The sequence below is a fragment of the Bombus vancouverensis genome, chromosome 10 (assembly GCF_051014615.1).
Source record: "Bombus vancouverensis nearcticus chromosome 10, iyBomVanc1_principal, whole genome shotgun sequence".
NCBI classification, from domain to species: Eukaryota; Metazoa; Arthropoda; class Insecta; order Hymenoptera; family Apidae; genus Bombus; species Bombus vancouverensis.
In genome coordinates, this window is record NC_134920.1 from 7,413,425 (window position 1) to 7,430,976 (window position 17,552).

General features: G+C 42.5%; 1 protein-coding gene across 3 annotated transcripts in view; it reads right to left on the reverse strand.

Annotated features, from left to right (window-relative positions):
* The window catches only part of LOC117156970 (agrin), a 325,884-nt gene that overhangs the window by 249,688 nt on the left and 58,644 nt on the right, over positions 1-17,552 (reverse strand). For all 3 annotated transcript variants that reach the window (XM_033334550.2, XM_033334549.2, XM_033334545.2), the window contains exon 2: positions 11,766-13,285. In XM_033334550.2, the coding sequence (XP_033190441.1) occupies positions 11,766-13,086 (1,321 nt within the window). In that variant the 5' untranslated portion in view covers positions 13,087-13,285. The remainder of the gene's footprint in view (positions 1-11,765; positions 13,286-17,552) is intronic.

Consider the following 17,552-nt stretch of genomic DNA (forward strand, 5'->3'; position numbering starts at 1 on the left):
TCATGTATTTCTTTACTCTAGTCGAAAGTACTCGATATCGTTCACAATCACGCTACCGTTTCTCCTCTCAGTCAACGTTATGTGAAAGGGAAAGGAAAAAGTCAGAGGAATACCGCGTACAGGCTAAGTTCCTGAGCAAAAGACATTCTCCCTCGCTTATGAAAAATTACCTAGAGATGCAAAGAAGTCTTCTACCATAGAAAGGCTAATAGAAGTAGACCGCGCATGCGGAACACATGGACGTGTTCGCTCAGCTTTGCAAGGGTTTCGTGCACTTCGTGCCACGCGGCACTACGAAACCGACGATATGTATGCAACCCGTCTCTATGAGAAGTCGTACAGGCCGATATCGCGCCGATATCCCCCTTTCTCGTCCTCTCTGCGACTAGACTGCGGGTTGACACACATGGGAAACACGTGTTGCCACTCCCACAAACCGACGGATAACACAGTAACAGCCACGATCAGCCACATACATAGACGTGCGTGCGTGTGATTACATTCGCTTAGACGCTTCAATCTTTGCTTATCCCTAAGAGAGGGAAAAAGTGTAATTTCTTCGTATCACTATTTTCTATAATTGCTTCTATCATCTCTGAACTGAATTAAAGGTACGGGGTCTAGACAAAGATTTTTTTCATCTACTATAAAAGTAGACGCTAAAGTTAGTGATAAATAAATTAATTATATTTTGATTGCGATTGTCCTCGAATGGAAGAATGAAACGCTGGAATTCGAAATAAGAAATATTTGTTACGTAAATAGGAGGAATATAGGTACGAAATCTGATTTATCGTTGGGATAGTCAGGCCAGGCAGAGCAGAGTTTCTCGATATTTCGAAATTTTCCAATTTTTCCCGGCACCTCGGTCGTCCTACATACGACGAAACTTTTTCTCAACTTGCCGGTTCTAAAGAAACTTATCAAACCGAATCAGAGCGTACACAGATGGACAGTAAAGTTCAGGATGATCTGAGAACTAGATAACCATGCGAAGTCTGAAAAATTGGCAATGTCTGGTAAGCCAGTGGCTTGCCGGCACTATATTCGCTTCGTCTGTAACAAGCCGGAAAGTGTGTCAAAAGTCGCGACAGAGGAACAGAGGGGATAATGGTGTTTCCGTTCGCGCGACATTCACTGAGTTCAACCGGGGGTAGACTGTAATTTCAGAGATGATTTGTCCCCTCGAGCTGACGTTTGTATCACGTTGGAAAACTTTACGATTCGACGAACAAAAATTGATGAGAACATCGGCGAAGGAAAATGCGATGAGGCAACTCCCTCCCACCAGCTGGAGGGACGAATGTTCGTGGAAAAATTGTTATTTTCGCGGTGCCATCTAAATCGAAAGGATTTACAGCTGCGTGTAAACCGGGCATCTCGTATAACGAAGCTATTTTCGAAAGAATTTCACGCGTCGTGCTCGCAGACGCGATATTTCATTCTCCTTTTTTGCATTCGACAGCAACGCCCGAGGTACACCAGCCGTGAGAGAGCGGCCGCCGGAAATGGCGGTGAAGCACTTTCGATTTTCCGTTTCCTCCATTCTGTATACGAAGCTGAAGACGGAATGCGTATACCGTCGGTTCCCTTCTTTTTTTCTCTTTCGTCTTCTTCTTCTCCCCAACAAACCGATAGTTGTCAAATGCTATGCCAGAGAAAGAATTTGCCGCCGGAACAAACATCTTCTTTTCTTTTATAATAAATTTGCTCGAATATAAATAACAAGTAAATGCATCTATGCATAATAGAAACGTTAAATTCAGAAGGGTTTTTATTTCCAAAGATAGAGATTGTTAGTACAGTCGATGTTAATGGTTGTACTTAGTTGCAAGGAGGGCATAGAACGCACTAATCAAGATCGGTTTAATCGATACACTAATACCAACCGATAATATTGACAGAAAGTGAGATATGTACATACGAGAATTTGGCGAACGGTGATGCGGCCTGAGCTGGCTAAACCTAAGGTTCACGGAAATCATCTTTATCCCTATTGCGAGAGCTCTATAGCCATGCTCAACGCTTTCCGACCAAAATTGCCCGCGTGTACTGCTTATCTGCAGAGAATGGGATTTAAATTGTCTGATTCATTTTCGCGGAATCTGCAATCCATTCTATACGAGATAAATAGACATCGACTGTAATTACTGTATCTCACGCAAATAGTTGTATAATTTGCTAACAGTATCTAATTAAAATAGCTTAAATTAAATTACTTTCAAAATGTAACGATTCCATACAATGGGCCATTATTATTCATTTCGAATTATTCCAAGTTATAATTTTATTTATACAGATTTTTAAAGAGTAACTAAGTGCGAGGCACTGCAGTGAAATAAAGCAGAGAGTGTGTGTATATGTGCGTGTATTTCGAATAAGTTCATCGATAAAGCTAACTAGCAGACATACCTATAGACATGAAATCGAATATATCTGTCTACAAATGGACAATGATATTTGAAAATTCTGGATTGGCGTAAGTCTCTGCTGAATGCAAGAGGACAGTCATAAAAGCGTATAATTCACAAAGCAAGGTTTTCGTCGTTCTACCTTTATTAAACTTTTTCAAACGCGCAGGATGAAGCAAGACGAAGCGTCGGACCGGTCGGAAGTCGACTCGTTACTTCTCTAAACTCAAACGACAACGGGAAAGCGTAGAAAAGACCGTTCGATCGGGGCCATTCGCGTCGGGGATTGATTCTCGCGATATTTCAGGGAAAACTTTGAACCGATCAAGCAACGGCGAAAAATGAAGAAAGTTTCCTTTCCAGATTCGTACTCACGTCTTTCGTAACTGTGCCCACGTGCGCGGTATACTTGTCCCGATTCTTCGTCTACGTCCTTCTCTCGCAATCATGCTCGCGAATCAGTTTCGAAACATTTACACGTACAGCGTTCGTTCTAAAAATGTGGTTTTATCGAGGAATGCAGCGCAATCTAAAATAATTCAGTAGATTTCACCACAAGAAACTTTAATTTCCTCTTGGAAAATGTATTTTTTCGAAGAAATTACTGTAACTTGCCATGAAAATCATACTATTGTACATGCGAACGGCACCAAAGTGAATTACATAAACTAGATAATTTCGGTAAATCCCGAAGTTCTATAACAGTCATAAGTTTATATCGCACAACATTCGTCATTGTTGAGCTTACATGATTCCCGTCTACTCGGAAATTCCATTAAGCCGTCCGCAATTAGCCGTGACAACAATAGACACTGATGGTATTAGGCTCGTGTCGCTAATAATTGAAATTGTATCTGGTTGACACCGTGTTCCGTGATCGGCCAGACTACGTTATTTCGTTACAGCGGCTTTTGCTTACTCAACAGAATTGGAAAACATACTACATGATCGAATGAAGGCGTAGAACGATGAAACAATACATATCATGGAGTGGATTAATGATATTTGTGTGCTCAGATATTCTACTACGGTATAACAAATTTTCGTTCCAAGTTGTTTCAGTAGGAAAAACTTTCGATTGATATTGCATGCCTATGTTGTTCTAAACCTCCAGTACCATTTTATTATATAACAAAATTACAAATTCTTACTCATAGATCCATATAAAATACTTAATGAAATAAGCAAAACAGCGAAACGGAAATACTTTAAAGAATCTGCTCTCGTAATTCAAGATTGACGTACATTTTTTAAGAAGTAGATTGGCAAATAATCACTCGCAATTTAAATTCTATCCCTGGGAAAACAAGGAAAGAACGAAAGGAAAGATAAAAATTGACACTGTGGTGTTAAGCTTAAACGAGAGCAAGTACGAAGCAGAAATTTCAAAGTTACGAGAAACTTGGTGCCTACGAGTTCGACCCCTTTAATAAGCTGCACCTCGTCCAGGTTCGCGTAGTTTTTCCGAAGAAATTTTAAACGGCAACGGAATGGCAGTTACCAGCGCCAGGAGGAAATGGCGCGGAAACGCCCTTCCATGAGAGTCGCAAAGGAAAGAAGCGAAAAGAAAGAACACGACAGCGCGGCATTTATTAAATTAAACGTCAGCTTCCCTGACAGGGCTTTTCCAGAGAGTCCTCTTTAGCGACCAACTTCCGTTCTATTTCTTCCTGTAGAAACGTGAAAGCTGACCGTGTCGGATCGCTGTTCCTACACAATTTCTAGTTGCCCTCCTCGTTTTCGTCGCTAGTTTATCTCTTTCAAACGTATTTAAATATTTCAACTACGCGAGGCGGAGAATCTTCGGTGGTCTGTCTGTTCAAAAAATGGTACAGTTTAAATTGAAAAACAATTAAATAGAAAATATAGAAACATTTCGTTATTGACTAAACAGTTCGTGTTCAGAGTATTTAGCATTCAAAGGATTATAGTTACGCATAGCAACGTGGTATACGAGCATGTGATACGACAAACAATGACGAGGAAACTGTGTAGCTTTCGCGTAATATGAAAACTATTGGATACAAGTAATCGCGACAAAACATTGGAGGATTCACGGCTGAAATGATCCTAGAAAGGACTGTCGGGAGCTTCTTGCCGAGACGACGGCTGATACGGTCGGCTTTTTCTCGTCAGGAAAGTTTTCGAGTTTCTCAAAGCTCTGCGACGGATTGGGGACGGCGCGTAAGCGACCGGTCACGAGGACTGTAATGGAGCAGCAGGGGCTGTGCACAGGCACGAGAAGAATGAGGGAAAAGAAAAGAGGAAACGGGAAGGAAAGTAAGAGAACAGGGACGAGGAGTTAGCGGGATTTATCGGTCTCGGACTTATTAACTCCTATGGCGAAGTTAACATTAATCTTGACTCGAACTCGGTAACTCGCGAACAATCCCGATCGCCGCCGATTGCTGCGACCTTTTTCCCTATTGGCTCTTCCCTTTCTGTTTCCCCTTCTGTGTCGAAGAAGTCAGTGATCTTGGCGAGACCGATAGAAAGCTACTTGTCGGTGGTCCTGCGATTTTACCTTGGATTTATAGCGAATCGATATTTTTAACGCGATTGCGTAATGTTCAGAACCGTAGAAACGATTTATGATATACGTGGTTCTTCGTTTTTACTCAGACGATGATAAGCTTTTCTAAAATGTTCAAAGATAATTAGAAACTGATTTCAATTAAGAAGCACTGATAAGCTACTGTATAATTCTCGATAATTTCTTTGAATCGTTGTAAAAAAGAAAGTATCGCGTCTCGAACATGATCCGCGTGATAAATTCATTTGTAAAAATATCGTTGCAAGTTCTAGTCGACAAGATGCAAAAAGGTTCGTCGTCCTCTCTGTGACATATGCGTTACGCCTTCTATTTTGCGCAGTAACTCTACTGTTTTATAAAACGCTTCTATGAATATAATCCGGTATGAACCGTCACGGATATTATACGTATATTCGCCGGCAAGTTGCCGAATCGTTTGCCAGTTTAACATCGTTTCTCCGCGAGAACTTTGTACGGCAATAAGAAACTTCTCAGCCGATGCGCTTCTGTATTCGGGGAAAACGAAAGAAGGACGATAGGGATCGTATTATCGAAGAAACGCGTAACTGCTCGCGAGAAACCGTATCGCGATCGTTTCTCGTCGGAGAATTCTCAAGTTCCTGACAGTCGTGTACAGTCCAAATATACTAGGGAACGATTCCCATAGAAGTGGAAAATCGTATTCCTACTTTCTTTAGATCGTGTATAGTACGTATCCCGTTTCGTTGTTTCACAACAGTGTGAATTAAAGAAATTTATTGCCATGGTGTTCCTTTTAAATTTACGAAGCTGAGAAATTGAATCTCTATTTTATTCTGGAATAATTTGTCGTACTCTTCGTAAATTCATTTTTAACATGGATCTTTCTTGATCGCAACAAAAAATCGATGACAGGACACGTCCTTATCTTAACAACCAGTCGACTCAATTACCATACTTAGGAAATATCCGCAAATTCTATTGGATCCCCGTGCCATAACAATTTCCGTGAACGTCAATTCTTTTCAACATCAAGAACAGATCTTCCATAACAGAAAGTTCAACGAAACCTCCACTCTCATCCTTGGCTACGCGTGGCTTGAATTTCACATTACTCTGAACAGTCTCGACTTTTCCAGGTTGCAAGTGAAAACACTTGATGGCCGTGCAATTACGAGCGGTTACGGAACGTTTATCGCTGGGAGAGTGAAATTTCACGATGGCACGCGTGCAGGTTTTCGTTTCTTCCTCGGCTATTCCGTAAAACGCGGTCCCGGCTCGGCAAGGCGCGAAACAGCGTCGCTCGCAATTTTCCTGGCAACCGAGGATCCAATTTCGTCCGTCGGCTGCTTCTCGCTCGACATTCCCGTCTCGTTGCCCTGGACGCGTCGCGTCGTCGAGGAGCCCGATGGCCTCCGAACGAAACGCGTGCGTTACCAACGGTATCAATGGCAGGATACAATTTTCTCGCCAACTGACAGCCAAGTAAGAGGATTGACGGCCGCCGAGAGCGGGAAATTCCAACCGATAGACCGGTTTTCGCGGATTTTCAGTAACATGTGTCACTCCGCTTGATTAATGGCCATCCACTCTGCTCTTTATGCCTTACCTTCTTGATTTTTAGAGAATTCGCGAATAGTCGTGTTATTAAGCTTCCAAGCACGCGTTGAAACAAAGAACCGGAGCAAGTTATGGCGGATATTTGTTTGATTGTAAAATGTGGATGATTATGGAGTTTTCGATCGTTTGATGGATATCTAGCAACATATAAACTGATTAGGACAAGGAACAAGAAAGGAGCGATAAATATTCTTCGAGATTTAGCGAAGTTGCTTCCGCTATACGTCGGGCATAGTTCACACGCGTAGTGTCACATTTTCACATCAGAAACTTTGTAGTTCGACTACATCCTCTATCTGGAACTGCCATTCTCAGATATCTGGCATACCCTTAGAATTCTAGGACGTGCAAAGAATTTGAAGAACGTTTTCGTTCGAGAAGATCTTTAAATTTATCCGTCATATTTACGCTTGTTCGAAAGTTCCAACCTTGTATTTATTCCGTCCCGTAACGTAGCAGGTAACTGGAATCCTTGCGTTTCCTCTTTCAATAACGCAAATACGTTTATGAAGATACTTCAGCGTAGTATAAGAAGCAATGTATTACGTTTAGTTCAGCACTACAACGACATGTATCGTATCTTGGAAAGTTATTAAAATTCAAGCACGGTTTTTGTAGCGGTCGAATCTTTCTGTGAACAGGGACAGCGAACGTGTTAATACACGTTCTAATTTCCTACTCTCGGTGTATAGTTTAGAAGGATTATCGGCATACCACGTGAAACCTTTCCCGCCATCGATATAACAAAGTTTAGCCTAGGTCCCGCAACAACGTAACACGCGTTCATCAAAAGCGGTGGTGAATTGATCGAAAAAACCGAGTCAAAGTTTCAGTTCAACGGCGATAATCCGAAAAGCAATTACAACGTCGTCGAACAAGCCTGATCCCGAGGGCCAATGTTAAAATCGGTTTATCCGGTCGTCTCGTAAACTGTTCGTCCCGGCACGACGATATAGCAAGTTTGACGAGACCTTCCGGCATTAAGGCCGCGTACACACTGAACGACATCGCGTGCTATGGGCAAAGTCCTTGTAATTTATGTGGAACAAACGCAGCGGAGTTTACTGGCGGGCTCGTAGCCCGCCGGATAAGGAGCAGATGAGATATCTCCGGCCTTAATATGATCGGCGACGCCCTTAATCCCAAAACCCTGAGCCCACCTCGAAGCCTTGCTGCAAGGTTGCCTGAGAATGAGGACGAAACGCTGGAATCGCGGGAAACGCTCATAAAGGCAGATGCGAACACGTGCCTTACATACTAAATCCTCATCCTGCGCCAAAGCTTCTCGACGCCGCATGCCGCACGACGTAGTGCTGCCGCATATATACCAGGTGTCTCTAATTTCATCGCGTCCGACGCTCTATCCTCGACTAAAGAGATTGACTCAGTCGAGATTGAACTTCCTTCGTCTTCCGCGACTTTGGAGAATTCGCGTGAGATGGGAAGATAAGAAAATGCGGGTGCGAAGTCCCGAATCATGATTTTCAAGGACCCATTTCCGTGATCGATGCATACAAGTCACCCTTAATTTAGGTGCAGACGTAAAATAGAGCTTACGATTTAACTCATTGCCCCGTACGTTGCACGAGGTACAAGACTGATGATATTAACGAAGTCGGATTACGGGACTATTACGATTGCAAAATACAGCGATCTCTCGACATGTTGCGCGCCAAATTAACGAAGAGCAGCTAAACGTTTAAATAGCATACGATTACTACAAAGCGAAGATAAACGTGAGTCGATGGAATTTGAAAGGCGGCCGCGGTTGAGATATATGACACACCATTTCGTGTGGAATTAAAGCAAGGATTTTATAGTCATGTTTGACGATCACGGCACAGTATTTTTCAAATTAGGCGCTTATCATCCGTGTTATTAATAACTTGATTCGTGACATTTTATCCCTCGGTATTTTCAAGAAAAATCTACTTTTTCGCAAGAGACAGACATTTGTACCCCGAGTGTCTACGTGTTATAATAAAATACAGCGACTCTGTCAACTTCGAGTTGAAAGGTTCGTCGCAAAAGGGGTGATAAAATTTATGCCTTGTCATATAATAGTATCGCCTATCTGTGTCGCGTATCAACTCGTAACACAAATCTTCCTCGGTTCAACGACGTATGATACATTTCACTGCGATTCGTCAATGTCTGAAAATCCTTGTAAATTACAACTAACTCCGGCGTACAAATCGAATCTTTATCAAACATCATCCAACCAAATTGCTCTTCCATCGTTCTCGCGCCTATTCAATAAATATATTGATTCTCCGTAATGAAATATAACCGATTCCACCAACGATTCCAACACTATGGAGCTTGGTTTAAACAAACGACAAACCAGAAGCGCATCGACGCCACGTAAAAGACACCTGCGTCGACTGTCGGTTTGGCAATTATCACGGAATTCTATGAGAACCGACTCGATATCCGAATAGTTTGGTGGCGCGAAACGACGCGCCGCGACGTCGCCGGTTAAATCGAATTTCCGAAAATCCCGACCGAAAATACGACGTTCGACGAGAGCGGTTGACGATCACGGAGGGGTGGGTGAAGGTGAACGAGTTGCCTGGCGTTCGACGAATTCCTACGCCGTTGCTCGCAGTAAATGTATTGTCCTCTGGACAATGCAATGGCTGATTGCGAAGCGGTCGGACGAAAACTTGACCCGAAAATAAACCGAATCGCTCAAACGCCCTGTCGGCTGCTGCCAAATGCAGCCACTCGGAATAGTCGAGAACAGGAGGGGCGTCTGCTACCGACCCTCCTTTTCAACTTGCTATTTTTCCGGTCTTCTCGTCCAGGGACAGAGAACCTTCTCTCTGTTCGTTGCATGCGGTCATCGTTCGTCGAAAGTACCGACACGATACCGCTCGGAAATCGCAAGGGAAAACGTCCATGCCCGATGCCTCCTGGCCACTGTGTGAAAACTCTTCCTCTCTCTCTTTCTCTCTCTTTAGTTTCCTCTCCTCTTCTCGACGGCAGCATTTCGTTTGCTCGCCCTCTCGCTTTCATTGTTCCCGATCGACGTTTGCCGAATCGAACCGACGGCTCCGAAAACACCACAGAAGAGATTTTAACGAATGACGCACGGCCAAACAGACACCTAACGTAGATATGTAGAAATAATAAAACGCAGAAGAGATAGTGCAATAAATTATAATATATCTACGATGATAATTTTTGTGGAACTACTCTATGTGTGTATAAGAATGGATACTCAAACGTAATTGGTCGAGTCACTGATCTATAGAACGGGTAATGGGAGAACACGTATATGAATCTGGGAATGAGACATTTTTTCTGAAACTCGGAACGTTCTGAATCCATTGTTGTATTCAACAATAAAATCTAATAAAGTATATTCTGTCAAAATATTTGTAAGCAATGCCAAATATTTGTACGTTCTATGTACACTTACGTTATAGAAAATGAAAGAATTACCTGCACTCCTTAAATTTTAATCTACGACTAAATTATACTCGCACGCACAAATAAATATTCATACCACTTGTAGCGTTCGTTGATTAATTTAATGAAAATGTAATTTAGATAATTGATAATCACAATCCTGTGTTATATGCTTTGAATTATTTTCACGAGTAACCAAGGAAGTTATTAATTATTGACTAGACTAATTGAACGATATTAAATTATATATTGTTATCAGCATCGTTTTACATGCGCTTTTAAACCGTAATTGAATTTCGAATCAAAACATAGAACAAACGTCATAGGTGAACGACGAGCTGGCTCAAAATGAGTCAGTTTATATTCCTCTAGAGAGCACAGCATGATGCCGGTTCCCGGGCGTGTTGCTACCTCGTAAACGAGCAGGGAAAGATGTCCAATGATTCTCCTGACATCTGTTTTCTCTCACCATCTTACACGCTTACTACGTACGTATCTTACAGTCAAATAAATTTTGATTGCAACTAAATAATATCTACTTCTTCTAAACGTATGACCATCAAAGAACGAGTTACACCTTCTTTCGAATGGTAAAAATTATCTTTTTTAAATATAATATGAATTTATATTTTTTAAAATATTTTTCAAACAATTTATATCGTATCTATCGTTCTGGTCTAAATAATTTCTATCATTGCCACAATCTAACGCAAAATCATCAAATTTCAAATGCTTTCAGGTAAGTACTCAGAGCGAGTAACGAATAAAAGCGTAGTTACATAGGCAGTAACTAAGGAAGAAAATTTTCCAAAGAATCTGACAAAGTGCTCAAAAATCGTTTCCAAGCCCGACAACCGCGTCGAAAGGAAAATTTAATACATTTCACTCGGTGCGGTATCCCGTACATCGTGCGTCCGAACATTCACTGTGGAGCAAAATGGATTCCCAAGGTGTACGTCACTCTTGTCCACCTCTATTCTTTAAACCCTCTTCTTCCATTTACCGTTCACATTGTAATTCCGACCGAATAGTTTCGCTAGTGGCAAGTCCGTACGTGCCGGGCATGTCAAATTCGATATATAAAACTGGCTGGGAGACAGCAACCGTTCCGGCTTAACGTATCGTCAGCACGTGTCGTCGACGTCGCTGTTGCCGTCGTCGTCGTCGTCGTAGTCGTCGTCGCCGTCCATTATTATGGCGGTCACATGGACGACCGTAAATAATTGGTATCGGATGCTCATTAACTAAATGGCCCTTTGGTATCGGTTGGACGCGAAATGAAGAAACGAAATAACGGGAAACGAAAGAAAAAGAACATCCGCTATCGAAACAGACCTACTATTAGCACGCGTTCCAACAACGAGAAGAGTCTTTGTAGCCATAGCCGAGAAAACTTTGCTAATTTCGTATCTTTCTTTAACAAAGCTTCTCTGTTAGCTAGCGGCATTCGTTTTCCCTGGAACGTGACCTATAACTTTAAATGACTCTCATCGTTTCTAAAATAAATGTACAGGCACAAAGAAAGCAACTGGTTTGAGTAAACATCACGGCGAAGAAGGAATCTGAACGAGAATACCGATTCCTTTAAGATACCGTTGTTGTCTTTATCGTACCAACAATTTTCTCGTTACGTTCTCGGTCGTAAATATAAGAAATTCCTAACTACTAAGACTCTTCGCGTTTCGGAATCGTATCAAGCGATTCCGAATATGTTTATAATGCAAACTATGTATCCATTTGAAAATCCTTGTAAAATATAAGCCCGATAGAATGGAAACTAGCGAAGAGATATAAGCAAAATGACTCACAGTTTAGATACAGTAGAATTCCAGCGACGAACACGAAGATAACAACAAGAAGGACCAAAAGGAGTAACAGTATGGTAGGCCTGCACCAAGGATTCCCGACGACTTCCGTTTGCCTGCTATCCTTCCCACGTTTCTGGTCAATGACGCTCGACTCCCCGCTAACATTCACTACTACGCCCTTGTACGGATACTGTGGCGTCTTTTTCTCGGCCAAGAATCCATGATCATCCTCGGGATCCGAATAAACGCCGTACGCCTCGAAATTGTTCTTCCTGTATCCGTTCATCTTTTCCGCGTTTGTCTCCTCTTGATCCTGAGTCTTTCTAGCGTACGCGGCAGACGAAGAGGAACCCAATTCACCGATCTTCAACGTTTGATCGTACGATTTATCTTGATACCTCGAGGACGAAGAACCGTCGTATTTGGCCCTCTCGTAACTCTTCGAGCTGGTCAACTCGTACTTCGAGTCGTACGGCTTGGCACCGGTTTCGTAAGCCTGTTCTTCGTACTCGTACGATCTAGGCTCGTACGATTTACCCGTTTCGTATCGCGGCAGTGTCCCGTACATCTTACTGACAGAGTGATATTTACTTTCGTATTTTCTGCCGGAAAGGTCTTGCTGCGCGGCGCAAGACAACTCGTAAGCAGAATCGTGCGTCTTCACCCCGGATTCATAGCCTTTCGACGGAGTTGGCTCGTACACTTTGCCCGAATGATGATGGTGATGGTGATCTTTCTTCGGCTCGAGCTTCAACGTTTCTTCCGCGTATCTAGACGCGTACTCGTAATCTGTTAAATCTCTCGAGTATCGCCTACCACCTGCCTCCTGAAGTTCCGTAGGATAAGTCCTGCTGAGCTTCTGGGCATCGCTTCTCTCGTACGGCGCGTCCAAGTCTGACTCCTGATACGTTCTCTGATCCCCCCGACGATCGTACCTCAGGTTATCCTCTGGATAAATTCTGTTATCGTATCGGTCAATATCCTCCCTGTCGTATGGCTTTCGTTCGTAGCTTCTGTAGCCCCTGCTCGACTGATCGTGGTAGCCCTGCTCATACGGGGGCAACCCCGATGCCGACTGGCCATCCTGATACGGTTTAGAATCTTGGTACTCGAGGTACCGGGAGGATCTACGCTCGCTACCATAGTCCATCGAGCCTTCGACCACGTTTGGCAATTTGCTGCTTAAATTCTCACCGGTTCCGGTGGACAACGCCTGGCAGGTCTCCGCATGCTCGACTAAATTAGGCAGCCTCGATAACGAGCTACCTGGTGTGTTCTCCGTCAGGTCGAGCTTCAAACCGTTGCTGCTCGTCCTGCGCATTTTCAGAAATTCGCATGTTCGATCTCGAGCGACGAACGACCGCGACGACCGCTCGTGTTGCTCGATCGACTACGATTCGCGTGCGACTCGTTCTAAATCCCTTTTCGTTACATCGACGGAGAAGTCATTTCGGACGCGATTAACGCGCTTTCGTTGTTGGACGAAGCGTAGGTGTTAGTGGGGGTGAGTTACACAGAATCTGAAAAGAAGAGAAAAGAGAAGAGGGTTAGTGAATTAGTTGGAGTATTAGTAGGATGGATAGATTTGGCGCTTTTGGTATATTTGTTAGACCAGTGCGAATATCCTGTCGTTCGTTAGTGCGATGAACGAGAAAAGATATTGTCAAAGATTTTACCACGGATGGAATGAATCTTTGCAACCACTTGATAATATATGCAAGCGTTAAATTACAGATAAAAGTTAATCGTGGGTTTCGTTCGTGTTAAGTTCATAAATATATGATAATATTAATTGCTTAAAGTGTACTGGAAACACCGCTGCATTCTAGCAACTAATTAACTTCTAAACTATAGATCACACCGCGGATATGCGAATATAAACAAAAGCTATAAATCTTTCCTACGTACGTCGGGATAATCGCCGTAAGAATCTTAGAATCCATAATCGTATCTACCACACTCGCAACGCGAATAAATATTTTTAATTGCGGCAGTGCATTCTAGAACTGCGGGTGCAAGTCGGATCAGCGGTTCACCAAGCTCTTAGAGCGTGCTTATCCGTAGTCCGTTATCGATATGTGTATCTCAATACAGCGTGTTCGGGGCCGCAATATTCTGTAAGCGCTGCTCCAGACCACGATTACAGCCGTATGCTCGCTACCTCACGAATACTCGATATAACAATGACAACGATAATACTCGATCGTGCGTGACCGAAATGCAACGTTCGTTGTGGCAGACTATAATACCAGACTGGTATTCTCACACGCACTGTCTAAATCCCAAGGAAATTCAGATCCTATGTGTCAAATCGAATCAACGTTTCGTCTCTTGTAACTGTTGCTCTCTGTCTAACGCGAGTGATTATTTTATGCGTTTCAACTTCAAATAGTGCTACGTACGAATATTCGTATTGCCAGTGGATTTGATATTTATTTATGCCTTTCAGTTTTAGAAATTTTCTCGAATGAAATATCACAGAACTGGATCAAAGTGGCTTTGAGAAGTTTTGAAATAAAACTTTAAAATGAAATGTACGAACGTAACGTTGCCTCTTAATGGATTAATCTTGTCACACAGTACTTTATCGGAAACTTTTTATTACAGATGACGATATATACTACTGGCGATTGAAAGCAAATAAAAAAGTAATAAGACGACTGCAACTACGACAAATCTACTTTAGATGATTTATATCAACGATACACTTTCACGTAACAATTTCTAAATCAAACACACGGTTTGCTGATCGAAATTTACGAAAGAAAAGGCAGTTATCAAGCGGGGGTGTGGGAGGGAGCAACGGGCGAGGCTCGATCGATAATTAATTAAGCATGATTGCGGAGGAACGACAAAATGTCACGTCTCATCGAAAGTTTCCGCGGCAGCCCTGGCAAGAATATCGTTTCGACGTAGTTGCGGCAACTTCTCAAGTAACGTACAATGAGAGCTCTGCAAACAGTGTCTCGTGAGGATGGCGTTTATCTTTCATTCGTACGTATCTTACGCGGAAGCCTCGCTCTCATTAATGTGTAATGGCGTAATCCCCTCCTGTCATAGAGACGCGACTCGTGGACCACCGATAAAACGAAACTTTGTTCCTTGACGTAATTGAAAATCTTTGATCGAGCCACGATTCGCCGGGATTCCAATCTGAATTATTTGATCGTCTCGCGCTCTAACGTGACCAATCGAGAGACGAATTCTTCGCGAAAACTATCACGTGCTTCGCCTCAAAATTAAAATCATTTCTGAACTTCCAAATTGAATTTTTTAACCTGAAAATTGGATGGTCGTCTTCGTTAATCGAAAAATTTTAGCTTGATATCGAAGCTTCGAGGAGTAGGAATTTATAATGTGTAACGTATTTATGAATTCACGTTATAAATTCGGCGTAAATCGAACGTAACGATATTTAATTTTTCATTTTCATAATCAATAGCCAATTAATTAATAGCCAAAAATAAATAACCTTCTACCAATATTTTTAATATAATGCGATAAAAAGTCGTTACCCTGTTAAAAGTTCGTTCATACGCATCGAAATAATCACAACGTTCGAATATTCGTAAGTGGTATCAGTCCGTACGTGGTCAGACAAAATTGAAACGCCAACGTACCAATTATTCCGAGTTCGTGAAGTCAAACAAAATCAGTCGCTGATCGATCCACGTTATAATGCCGGTCGCATCTTCGCCGTAAAATGATCTTCGTCGACTAAACTGCAGTAATAAGTGCGACAAGGGCTCAAAGGAGATCGCCGTTCCGCATGTAAATACGATTAGTTCCGCAGCGTAACTTCATTTACGTATATTAAAAGCGCAGATAGCCCACTTTATGCAAACGACGACAGGATGGGCGTGGTGAGAGGAGAGCCAGTCCCAAGGAGAGAACCTGGATAGGTGGAGAAGGGAGCACTGAACGAAAAAGACAATGAAAAGAAAAAAGAAAATGTTTTGCCAGGAGCAATAAAAAATCAGGGAATCGACGGATCAAAGAGGAACAGTCGTCGGTTTTCTGTATCAGTTTTTCTGAATCCTCATTGTCAATCGCTAAATACTCCATCCAACAGCCCCACAGTCTTTAGCGACTTTTCGCGCAACTGACGACGTTTGTTCGCAAAAAAGATATCCGCTATTACGAGCTGTCTCGTTATGAAAATATAACCGCGGTTAAAAATGGAATGTTCCGCTTCTCAGACCACGTTGCTTGTTCGGTACGCAACCGTACAACGAGAACGACGTCGATTTTTGCGTCCTTCTAATTTTTTTTTTATTTTTTGATAATGGAATATTCAGATGACAATTGTGCAATAAACGAGACTTGGTTGTTTGGAAGAATCGAGAGGAAAGCTGCTGATATATCACTTACGCCAGAGCTGTCCACGGGCAGAGCTCCTTACGCGGCTTTGTCCTCTTCTACCCGCGGCCACTAGAAGCAGACAGATCAACGCATTTTCAGGCCAAGTTATGTTCGTTGATACATATGTTCTGGTAATAGAATTTATATAGACAGCTTCTTATATCATAGAGCTTAGCTTGGACAGCACTGACATATGCCATATACGCCACTACGTATTAATAATTTCAAAATATTGGAGCGAAAATGAAGGAAGAGAAAAGCAGATCATACGACGCAGGGTGTTCAAGACGTTAGACATGCCAAACTAATATAATTATAGAATTTTTCGTTCGCCATGTTTGGGTCCCTTATACAATTACGGTTGGTCGATGATTATTGTCACGGAGGAACGTCGACCAGCTGCAACTATTCCACGACCGTACGTTCGGATTAGCAATGTCTCGCGGTGGACGTTTCGCTGTTGAATACCGCCGCGCCAAAACTATTTTCACTAATGAAGCACCGTTAAAACTTTCCCGATATGCCCTCCTACGAGGCTGGAAGTCTGGTGATTCCTTACCGGACCAGTATATACCATTTGTCTGCTGTTCGATCGCCGGATATTCCAAAACTGCACGCCGAATATTCTGGCTAATGATTGCGCTCATGTTACGACCACTCGATGTCGTCGGGATTATGTACCACTTTACCGAATCTTCCCTCAGTCGTACGATAGCTTCTGAAACCGATATTGCGTGCATCTCACTCCATTTTCCGTTTTCTCGTTTTCTCTTTCGCGAGCTGCTTATATGCTTAAGGTTGTAGACGAGAGGCCGCTCGATTCGATAAACTGGCTTAGAAGGTATTTATAGAAGTTTCTGTTTAAAACGATAACGGATTAGCGAAGTGGACGTGTCAACCCGTTGATAGCGTAATAAAATAGAGAACCATATCTTCAATTCATGGGCATTACCATAACAACATTTAACAATGTCTGTGTGACGAAAATATTGAATAACGCGAACAGTATGTACAGCTACAAATTTTTAACCATTTCGTACAACGGGACAACTGTGAACTGTTACATATCGACTAATCCGAACATACATGCATATTCATCTTAAAAAATTAACAAGTAACAAATATTCAAAACCACGTCCCACTGCTTTTTCCAAAAGTGTTACCATCGCGAATTTGCATACAAAACACCATCGACCCGATCTTCTTCTCTCGTCGGTATTTTTATTCAATCCGAATACATTTACTTATCCCAGGCGCCGCAGTTTTCCTACTAACATTACCAACATCGGTCGCCTTTCAATTTCGGATGTGCCGAACCGTTCGCTCAACGGCAAACGGGAACGACTTCAATAATTTCGGATAGTCGATTGCAAGAGCGTCATTTTCGATGGAAATTTCATAGTCAGCCAGCGGAACTTCCGGTTT